General features: G+C 39.7%; 1 protein-coding gene across 1 annotated transcript; it reads right to left on the minus strand.

Annotated features, from left to right (window-relative positions):
* Positions 1 to 852: 852 nt before the first annotated feature.
* On the minus strand, positions 853 to 10,653 carry KDELR3 (KDEL endoplasmic reticulum protein retention receptor 3). The gene is made up of 5 exons (XM_083366492.1): positions 10,168 to 10,653; positions 4,114 to 4,214; positions 2,385 to 2,543; positions 1,981 to 2,233; positions 853 to 1,266 (listed from the first exon to the last, which is right to left on the minus strand). The coding sequence occupies exons 1-5, from the start codon at positions 10,256 to 10,258 to the stop codon at positions 1,226 to 1,228; spliced, it is 645 nt and encodes a 214-aa protein (XP_083222618.1). The 5' UTR covers positions 10,259 to 10,653; the 3' UTR covers positions 853 to 1,225.
* Positions 10,654 to 11,575: the final 922 nt, after the last annotated feature.

An 11,575-nucleotide genomic window follows, 5' to 3' on the forward strand; every position in this document is an offset into this window, starting at 1 on the left:
ATGTGTCTGCGCACATCATACAGGTAGGTTGTTGGTACAGACCTTGTACAGTAAAGGTTTGCTAGTTAAATTCCTCTTTCTCAGTTTGGTTTCCATAATCATAATTAAGATATATATTTGGCAGTTATCTTCATTATTGAAAATATTAGAAATGAACATTCATATACTGAACACTGCCTGAGTTGTATTTCCTTTCTTAATAAAAACATCATGGAGCTGCTGTTCATGCAGAAATGAATATACAGGCCTAGAGAAGGGGGGGGCAGAATAAATTCTTCCCCATTGTTTTTAAAGGGATTTGGTCTTCATCTTTGCCAATAGAAAATTGTATTAGGGCCTTACGTTGCTGTACTGTAGCTTATAACTAGAGATTGGTGTGCGTTGTGCTCAGACTGAGCATTAACAGATAATTGATCTCTGACATGTACAGCTTGTTTCCACTTACCAGCTTAAAAAAATGTGGCCAATTGGTAATATTCATTATTTGCTCAATGAATATACCAATATCCAGCCTATATTCCCTTCTACAAAAGTCATTGTGTAGGCTTTATTTAGTTAAAAGATACAGACTCTTAAAACCCTGTGGGCTTCTTAGATTGAATCATTGGGGACTTTTTTTTTCCATATTGGTATTTGAACACATTCCTGTTCTGTGAATAAAGACTTGAAAAGAGAGATTCATAGGTCTGTGATGTTCAGGCACTGTATATTAAAAAGCTATGTTACTATTAGTTTGTAAATTGTCCTTTTGATACCATCTTGTTTTCTTTTGTAGGTATGAATAAAAACACTTGTCAATAAAATTCAGAAATCTTGTTTTTTATTTAAAAATACAATTGAATATTTAAAAATGTTTTCTCTAATGGCTTGAGGGAACATTGATAGTTTAGGAAAAAGTGCTAGTTCACAGCTGTTTTAGTCTTTAATCACTTGAAATTTGGATATAGCCATTATAGAGGATACAATGGTTAAATATAAATCATAATCTGGTTTCTAGTTTTGAAGGAACACTTCTTTATAAAACTACTGTAGAGGAGTTGTCTTCCACACTAAATAAGTTCAAAAATGTTAGTTACTTAGACCACAGTCCCTTTGGTGCAATCATATTTTCTAATTGAAATGGAAAGAAAAAAAGGCATATGCTCTGAATTCAAATAGATTCAAGCAAAAGTGTCTTGAATCCTGAAACATGGACTTCATCTGCTTTCTTCCATTGTTTGCATTTTCATATAGGCATTGGGAGACTCAATTTCTTCCCTTTTAGTACTAAAAGAAGAGGAGGAAAAAAGTTAGCCTAATAACAGAAAGCAATGGCCTTTAAGTTTCCATATTTTTATGCTATACAAAGAACATTTAGTGATGTCTTTAGCACAAGAAAGTACATTAATTTCTACACAAGGTATACTAAGATTAATGGTTTTTTTCACCTATTACTCAAAGTCAGTAATATCTAGCAATTCTAGAATGCAAAGATTGAGATGGGGGGACAACACAGTATAATTGGAAGTTAATATATATTTTATTTCTGCTTGTGATTTAGAAGTGATGGCTGTGATATTCCCTCCAAAATTCATTTTTTCCCTTCGTATGTGCATTATTTTTGTTAGAAGTTAGGAATGAAAAGGTACAATTAAAGCGATGGAAAAGCTGCTAGGTTCACAAACTATGACTTCCCTCATAAATAAAACAAATATTCAAATAATCAAAAATTAAATCACTGATTGACAGCCATCTTGAAGCTGTTTGGGGGAAGAAATATTCAAATTTGGAAGCGGAGCCTGCTGTGGGCTGCTTAGGCCCAGCTGAAGTAGGTTTTGACAGTGTTCCCCCAGGGCAGGAATGCTGTCTAAAGTTGGTCTAGGAATTTTAGACCTCTTAAATTGCTCATAATCCAAGTAATAACCCAAACCTGTGACTCATAATGCCACAGGAGATAGCATGTTATAATCCATTTATTCTTAATCTTTTGGTAATCCTTACCTTTGGTGACATAGAGATAAAAAAAGTCACAATAGAAGATTGTCTGTACTACTCCAGAAACAACAGCAATTTGATCAAAGAAGTTTTCTGTGTGATAACGCCAGATCCAATTGGCAAGGTAAAGTGCACGATAAAGGCCCAAGAAGAAAAGGTAATGGGTTGTGATTGTCTCAGCTTCACCAGTTTTACTAATCATAAAAAGTTGTGGAAGGATAGCCACTGATTCTAGATAAATTGAGAAAGTCCATAGTATCTGAGGGAGAACAGTAAATCCAAAATAAATATCCAAAATATTGACACAAAAAGTTACAAATATGCATAAGCTATTTAAGAAGTGGTTTTAGAAAGCTGGGCTCACGAAAATAATGGACGTCCTTATACTTAAGCAGAAACAAATATCTTACCTCTAAAGGAGTGAATTGGTAGTTTTGTAAAAATGAGAGGCCTGTGACAGGAACCAAAAGGAACTCGAGACGGAAAGTATCCTTTTCACTGTCAAAAGTTTTCCGGAATTTTCCATAGATCAGGTACACAGTAGCATAGGCACAAAGTAAGAAAATAACCTACAGAAAAACAGAAATAACAGCATGCTATTTGTTAGATCTTTCCTGTCCAATGGCAGCTTTTCATAGTTGGTCAGTGATACTAATTGGACACAGACTTAACATCTGATAAACTGAGTGCCAGTTCCAAAAATCTTAGGGACCCATTAAAGAAAGTTAATTTTGAAGTTTCTACTTGATTTTATAATGTTAAAAAATTTTAACAGTTAAATACCTTTCTATAAATTTTCTAGATGTGAAGCAAGTGGAGGAAAGATTTATAGCGTGGAAGCAAGAGTTGCTATACAGGTATTACCTAATCATTGCAGGTACATTTATATGACTTGCAATACTCCAGCTATGTACCTCATGTATTGTCTTCCTAATCTATCCACCTTGTTCAGCTGTGGATAGAACAGTATAATCTTTTTCAGAGATGCATCAGTCCTTACAATTCACGTGGATTTCCAAGTATGATGTTTTTGTTTCTTGATTCTTCAGTCTGACCTGATTTTTTTCTAATATTGAATAGTTGGCTTTCGTGGCTGTTGAATAAACACATGGCCTCCTCCAGCACTTTTCAAATGTGTCAATCTCTCTCTCGTGCATAACAGGAATGCCACTCCTGTTATGAGTTGGCCATTAAATGCTAGTACTACTTAATGGCGTTTTCATACATTGAAGTAAGCTATAGTTTTAATTCTGTAAAGTCCCTGAATATTCCGACTGCTTTCACACCATCATGCATGCTCTGTGCATTGCAGTGAGAGGAGAGTAGCATTTTTAAAAAATCTCAAGTGGATTACTCCTGGAATGTGGGTGCTTAATCAGCACTGCTAAGAGAAAGGTATACCTTGCTGCTCTTTCATTATTCCCATGGAAATGGGAATTTCTGCATCACACTAGCTCCTTCCTTCCTGAATATAAGGCTTATCTTCTTTCCAGTCTTTTTTATATGTGTCTCATTCATTTCAGTGTGTTTTGTGAGTTTTATAAGTTTTAAGATAAATTAACGATATGGGGATTTAGCATAACTGAACTTTTGGAAGCTTGAGGGCAGTACTACCCGGTAAATTTGGCAGTAGGAACATAGAAATAATTTGCAGCTTTCCACTTTTAATCCCACTGGATATGAACAGCTGGAAAAATTTAAAAAAAAACGACGATGGTGCTGAGCCTTTGCTGCCTGAGAATTTAATTGCATTTGTTAAGTTAGTAAAAGCGAATCTGGCTCCCCCACTGACTTTGCTTGTCAGAAAGTTACAAAAGGTGATCACATGACTCCAGGAGACTGCAACTGTCATAAATGTGAGTCAGTTGCCAAGCATCTGAATTTTGATCATATGATCCTGGAGATGCTGCAACAGTCATAATGTGCCGTTGAAACTTTGAACTGTCACTAAACAAAATGTTGTAAGTCAAGGACTACCTGTACATTAATAATGTAACATCACAGTGTTTTTAATTTCGAAGTGTGGGGGGGATTATTTAGCTATCCCTTACTCAACAGAGGCTACATTTAAATAATTGCACGGATTAAAACATCTGAATTAATTAATGAATGAATTAGCTTTTTTTTCTGTTTCCTTACCTTCATGATGGTATTGTAAAAGGAGATGAAGTTTGTGACGAGGTCAAGGTAACGGCTTGTGAAAACAAGTGCAAAAAGGATCTGACTCTTTCCTGAAATACCTACACATCGTGAGATATGAATAACAAAGATAAAACAAACCAAGGAAAGGCTGCTTGAGGCTTTAAGCCTAAAGATGCAGATTGCTTAAGTTGACTGCGGGAGGCAGCAAGTGATACCTGACGCCACAACCACTCAAGAATATTCTGAAATCAAAGCACCAGCTTCTGTCATGGAAAGAGACAGTACTGGCCATTCACTCAGGCAGCTGAGTAGTCCAGCCCAGGTTCATGTATTATTCTGTTCTATTTTGTTTAATGGTTACAATTACAAAGGTGTGTTCCTTTAAAACAACAAAAAAGCTGTTCTGGCTGAATGAATGCATGACATTAGGAAAACACACACTTCTTTTTGCAAGGCTCAGAAACTTACTCAGAGGAAACTTCTTTATAACCTGGAAATAGCATTTTCTCTCAGAAATGGAACTTCTGGGGTTACAAAACTTTCAACTACTTTGCTGGTTACCCAAATGTTTACATTGGAGATCTGGCAGCCCTGCTCAAAAAAAAATTTTTGTTTGTGCAAATGGTTTTTATAAATAGTGTGATTCAGTAACGGAATATTTGTGTGTGTGTGTGTGTGTGTCTAGTTTAAGATATCTACACATGTATATATACAGTATAGATACAAAAACATTTTAAGAAGAAAAATCACTAAAATAGTTTATTTAAAAATTTTAGACTAATGTCTACCTAAAGGTAGTAACATCAAACAAAGCTTGATACAAATGAATTAAAGTAGCTGAAAATAAATATTAGGATCAACTCTTTAGAAGTATCAGAAACAGTAGTGATTGTCCCACAAAATCTCAGTAACACTTAGCTACTTCCTACTACAAACTGACTGGTACTAGCAATCCTTTTTAAAGAGAGAAGAATGGTCAAGTAAGAACAGAGAAAGTTAATCTTTTAGTCTTGTCTTGGAGCAATGATTTCTGGAAAGTTTTTAAAAGCAGTTATATGTGTATACAACAGGTTCAAATAATTGAACCACACTGCCTTATTTTGTGATGTAAGAACTGCATCAGGATAATTTAAAAAAATAATGTTTATCCAAAGTACAGGCTGTACATATGGTCTTTTGTCACAATAGAATAGTCTGCAATTGTAAGGAAAAAGGAATAAAGAGGCATGCTTGATTTGTCTATATAGAATGACTCTTCTTTATTTATATCTCCTTTTCATTCACATATAAATACACCCAAAATGTCAAATGCTTCCATTCTGTCTGAGAAGGGAATCATTGGATAATTCCAGTGATTCAAAATCTTCCTGTACATTTGTTATTTCCAAAACCAAATACTATTAATAAAAGAGAAAAGGCATGGATGGGTGAATCAGCAAGTTGAAGACAAATTTTCAGACATTGTAATTCAATCATTAAACGGGCTGGCAGGTCCTTTTTTTCCTGCATTCTCACAGTGTCACTCAGGCTGATGAAGAACATTTGAACATTGGTTGCAATCCACCGTAATTAGTTACAAAACTTCCATTTTGTTTGGCTGGACTGCAACCAAATTATACAAGGAGATACAGCACTTTGGATTTAAATCAGTATCTATTAGAAACTATATCTTAAAATTGTGCCTGTGATTTTTATTCTCAGCCCAGCTGAGGGCCACAGGATGTTTTACCATTCATTCTGAACACTAAAATTAATGGAAAATCCATTAGAGTCTCTCCATCCTCTTTCCATTCATTTAATCCCTCTGGAGGAAAAAAAAGCTTACAACATAGAAGACACTTACTTTGGAGTAAGCCTCACTAAATTCAATAACAGTAAAATCAGTTTCTAAATGTATGTATAGCTGAATTGAGCATATATGTCTATCATTTATTGTACAATTTTCAACAATACCGAGCAGAGTGTTGCAGCCCCATTAGTGTTTATTAGCCCATTTACATGGCAAGCACTGTGCATTGATTTGTGTGTGTAAGAAAAAGGTGAAGAGAGAAAGCTGGAAAGGACATTAGCATTACATCTGGCTTTATTCATTAGTGGATCTAACTCCACCCATCATCTGTTAATTTGTTAGCACTCCTTGGATATTCTTTCTGAAACTTCAAAAAATGTTCAGCACATTGGATGGGAAAAGAAAGAATCTGGAATACATTTACAGATACAGGGAGGGGAAAGAGTGCCTTAGCTTTTTAATTATTACTCTGAGTAGATTCTCTCTTTGGAAACAATTTGAAATTGGCTGGTAGCTTCAGAAAAGCACAGGCATAAAATGATTGCAAATGACAGTATAAGCAAAACAGGAAAGGAAAGCAACGAGTTGTAGAACGGGTGTCAAACTCAATTTCATTGAGGGCCGCATCAGCATTGCAGTTGTGCTCCGGGGGGCAGGGGTGTGTGGCCAGGGTGTGTGTGGCCTACTGGGGGGGCGTGACGAGTGCATGTGGCCTACTGGGTGAGCATGGCCAGCTCTACATCTTTCACGTCAAGGGTACCTATGGGGGCCTGGGCAAGAGTGGGACAGATATGAGGGTCTCTGTCAGAAGGAGATGGGACCGGGGCAAGTGCCAAGACATGGTCCACTGGAGGAGCCTCACTGTTCCTCTTAGGCCATGCGGGGGGAGCTGGACGATGGCGTAGAGGTCAAATGCCCAGCTCAGCCCTCAAGTACCCGCGGCACTAAGCCCAGCCCCACTTCCCCAAGGGGGTGCCCAGCTGCACTGCTGCTGCTGCTGATGTGCTTGCTCTCCTTAGCCAGGTTGTTCATGAGAGGTACGAGGGCAAAGTCAAGAGGGAGGCCCACTCCCTCTCCATGTGAAGAGACCTGGCTTTGTATCCAAAGCTTCCTTAGCAATAGGATGGGAGACCCCCCAGGATGGGCCAGGAAGAGGGGGCAAGGGGATGGTGAAAGGGCAGCAGAGAAGGTCTAAGGCAGGACTTCCCTCAGACCCTCCCTCTCCTTCCTTCCTTCCTTAGAGTGGTGGGAAAATATTTGAGACGAGGGAGAAAAACAGGCAAGAAACGCAGCTGGGGAAGTGTCATCCTTCATGAGGAATGAAGAAATGCACCATCGCCTAGAAGTGACCAGCACTTGGCCTTCACCTTCACATATCTAGCTTGGTGGGCTCTGGGGGAGGGGATGCCATGAGCAGCATGAGAGTCGATGTTACCTGCACAATGCTGCCCAGCCCCCAGCCTGCCTGGTTTTGGCAGGCAGCAGGGCGCTCTCCTCACAGTGCCGAGAGACTGAGCCGGGTGGCACGAATCTGAAGAGAAGCGCAATGCTGCCCAGCCCCTAGCCTGCCCGAAGTAAGCAGGGCCATGTGCTGGCCACTTCCAGGCAATGGTGCATTTCTTCATTTCTCACAAAAGTTGATACCTCCCCAGCGTGCGCCCAGGGGGCAGTGCCAACACAGCACGGACCGGTCCCTCGCTGTTTTCAGACAGCCTTGTGGAGCTAAGAGTGAATGCGTTTCAGCATAGATGGCCACCACAAAATTGTACATTGGCTCCTGGCTGGCCTGGGCCAGGGCCAAGGCAGCGGGAGCCGTTCCCTCGCTGTCTCCAGGATGGGTTCGTGGGCCACATGAAACCACTTAGCAGGCCGGATCCAGACCCTAGGCCTTGTGTTTGACTTGTCTGTTGTAGAACATACTCCCTGAGAAACAATCATTTTATGAGCTAGAGCAGTGTTTTCCAAACCTAGCAACTATAAGAGGGATGGACTGCCTGGGGAATTCTGAGAATTGAAGTTCACACATCTTGAAGTGTTCAAGTTTGAAAACACAGAGCTATAACATAAAAAAGTTCTTACAAATTTTCAAGGTCAACTTATTTATTGTACAGCTAAGGCCTACAAGCAATCTGCTATTTTTTTGAGATGCCACAAAATTCTTTTCTCTTTTCTCTAGACAGTTATTCTGGTGGCCTGTTTGGATCTTATTGGGGTTTCTTTCCCATTGCTTTGCCTCAAACACAATTGTGAAGGCCTTAACTAAAGTTTTAAAAAAAATAAAAGAAGACACCTGGATGGAGGATTGAGAGGACAACAGGGAAATACAAAAACAAGAGGAATGTTAACGCTTAATTCAAGCTTGTATGTACTGTTGCATTTTAAAGAGAAAATGTGTCACAGGTTATCCCTGGGTCTTTGACAGCACATTCCAGTTATTGAATTGGGGAACAACATACCTGGTCCTCCATCTTTGCTATCCAAAGTGGGACTGGGGAAAAAGACTAGAAATTCACCACTTCAATACTACATCTATTTGAGAAGAAATTGAACTCCATGGACACTGGTGGAAATTGGTTACTGCTGATGCTTGAGTCTGGAGTTATCATTGTCTGCAGCTGCAAACAGCATAGGGATGGACTTTACGTGGAAGAAATTAAAGATGAATAAAAAGGTAAAGGTAAAGGTTCCCCCGCACATGCGTGCTAGTTGTTTCCGACTCTAGGGGCTGGTGCTCATCTACGTTTCAAAGCCGAAGAGCCAGCGCTTGTCCGAGGATGTCTCCATGGTCATGTGGCCGGCATGACTAGACGCCAAAGGCACACAGAACGCTGTTACCTTCCCACCGTAGTGGTCCCTATTTTTCTACTTGCATTTTTATGTGCTTTCGAACTGCTAGGTTGGCAGAAGCTGGGACGAGTAACAGGTGCTCACTCTGTTACGTGGCACTCAGGATTTGACCCGCCAAACTGCCGACCTTCTGATCGACAAGCTCAGCGTCCTAACCCACTGAGCCACCGCGTCCCTAAGATGAATATTCCTATTTAATAGTGCAATTTTTTCAACAATGGTGACTCTCTGGGTAGGCTCTATAAAAATCTATGAATTGAGAAACATGATAGTCTCTGGTTATTTAAACTCCTGTAGTATTATCAGTACACATCAACACATCAACATCAGAAACTATACAAAGTTTGCATTATATAACTTCATAGCACCACTTCTTCTAAACACATATTTCATTCTTGGAATCAGGAAGGAGATTGGTGTGATAGAGTGGGATGGGCTTGCAGAAATGAAACTGGGCATAGAAGGATTTTTTTCAAGGTCTAGGAAATATTTTTATGGAAAAGAATGTAACAGGTGAGAAGAAAGCAAGAAAGTTAAGCAACTGATATGAAGTTGGAGCCTTAGAAACTTTTCTCAGAATACATTTTAGATTTTAGTGTCTCAAATTTAACATTTTTTGTCTAGACTAATAAAGATGATATTGTTAAAATGGATTGTAATTAAAAAAAACCTTTATGGTTGTTATCTAAACTCAAAACAAGACAGTTTTTCAAAAAAATATACAAATTCCAATCTATCTCAGCTCCACTCCAAATGTCAAAGTGTGGGTTGCTATGGTACTAAGATTTATGCTTCAAGTTGCAAACACTGGAGGCCAGGGGAAGGGGGCAAGACGGTCAGAAAGGTGGGCAGGTGGGGAGCTATTCTGCCTTCCTTGCATTCCCTTGGCTAGCCTTTTGCTGTTAAGCCTGTTGGAGCACAACTTTGTGAGCTGCTTCTCCAGTTGGTCCTGGCCCCTAACACTGGTAGACGGAAGGGATACCATCTTTTTTTGCTTGCCTTAGGCTGCAAAGGCTCCTGGCTGAGTCTAAAGTTTCTTAGTTGGGTTAAATTGGATTAAATGTGTTTTCTTGTCTCTTCCTCCACAGCAATAAAAGCTTCTATCTAGATTGAGATACGAAGAAATTTATTTTTGTTTAAGGAATTACAAAGTGCTGCTGAGCTTAATAGCTCACTTTCTGATTTCCTTCCCATATTCCTTCTTCCATATTTATTCCTCTATGATTTATTATAACCTTGTGCTATACATCTAGGATGAATGTGACTCCAGCAGCCTAAGGCTAAATCCCAAATCTGACACTCTGTGGTCCATTTGTGTTCAAGTAAAAAAATTCTGGCTGGCCTGCCACTCTATATGGCTTTCTCATCAGCTTCAGCAAGACAGAGAAGAGAATAATGATAATCATAATACCTACCAGCACATGACTTTGATCTCCAGATTTTCACTATCAAAATGATCATAGCTAAGAGATGGGAGACATCTCCAAGGATCCGAAATACATTCATGATGGCCCAAGAATATCCTACAGGAATCTGAAGAAGAGCAAGTTAATGTAAACTGAAAAGGAAGATGCCGCTTCTCCACTTTCAAAGCTTGGGAAAAGGTGCAGCTGGTCCTCTTTGTCAGCTTCCTGCTTAATGATCCCTTTTCATTAAATTTCTTTGGATATGCCTGTTTCTAGGTGAAGAACTCTCTCACAGCAGAAATCTTCGGAAATATTGTGCACGGAAGTTTAAAATTAAAACTTGATTGTACTCTGCACGGAACAAAAGAAAATCTTTTTTTACTTCTTCTGCAGAAAGTTTCTGGCTTCTCGGAAACTGATTAGCTCCTCTCGACCAAGTAATGGAAGACCATTGGAGAACAGGCTCAGTGCAGACACTGGGTGACGTGGCATAGATGCTGTTTGTACAGAGACGATGGTGGAGAGAGGCGGGAGCAGCCGCTAAGCCAACTTAGCTAAACTTTCTCTTGCATCCCTTGACTTCTCAAGTTACAGCTTGAAATGTCCTTAAAGGGAAAAAGACAGGGAGGAAGCAGATTTCTCTTTCGAACTGGAGGGTGGGGGGAGGAGAACTATTTAAATGGATCCAGATTCTGGAGATGGTGGAGGGCCCACCATTAAATAACAACTCTCCCTTGGGATCATGGTGAGGCTCTGTGCAAGGTCATATTCCCTTCAGTGTTCAGTATCCTGTGCAGATTTCTTTAGTCTTGTTGCAAAGAGATTTAGAAGTCAGTGGATGCCTTCTAACTGTTAAACGAGTTTATAATGTTCCAAGTTAGACTGTTTGCATTTCAATCTATGCAAGGAGCTTATTTCCTTGATTTAAGTTATTTCGAAGAGGAAAACACATACTTGGTGATGGAAACAGAATTCATTCATTCATTTATACCTAATGTTTCTTCCATGAAGCTCAAAATGATGGTCCTGGTTCATCCAGGACTATTCACTCCACCCATGCAGGCTGAGATTCTTGTGGCACTTGAAACTGCATCTCCTCTGATGGGAGGTCCTTTATTTAGTTGCCGGCATCAACTTCCCTCCGCCCTGTGCGTTCCCACAGAGAGGGCCTTCTCAGGGTGCCACCGGTCAGAGAATGTAGATTGGTGGCCCCCAGGGGGAGGTCCTTCTCTGTGGGCGCCCCAGAACTATGGAACCAGTTACCAGTTGAGCTCCGGACGGTGCCTGATCTTCGCTCCTTTCGCCGCGATCTAAAAACATACTTGTTCGAACAAGCCCACCTGGCCTGAGGGGGGATTGGTGGGGTTTTTACTGTCATTTTATTGGGGTTTTTATTATGTATTAATTGTTTTTTAGT

Source organism: Vipera ursinii (assembly GCF_947247035.1).
Source record: "Vipera ursinii genome assembly, chromosome: 6".
Classification (NCBI taxonomy): domain Eukaryota; kingdom Metazoa; phylum Chordata; class Lepidosauria; order Squamata; family Viperidae; genus Vipera; species Vipera ursinii.

Coding starts and splice junctions, on each gene's coding strand:
- KDELR3 (XM_083366492.1), bottom strand. CDS start 10,258: ATGAATGTATTTCGGATCCTTGGAGATGTCTCCCATCTCTTAGCTATG. Junction 2,544..4,113: donor TTTACAATACCATCATGAAG/GTAAGGAAACAG, acceptor GTTTTTCTGTAG/GTTATTTTCTTACTTTGTGC. Junction 2,234..2,384: donor ACCAATTCACTCCTTTAGAG/GTAAGATATTTG, acceptor GTTCTCCCTCAG/ATACTATGGACTTTCTCAAT.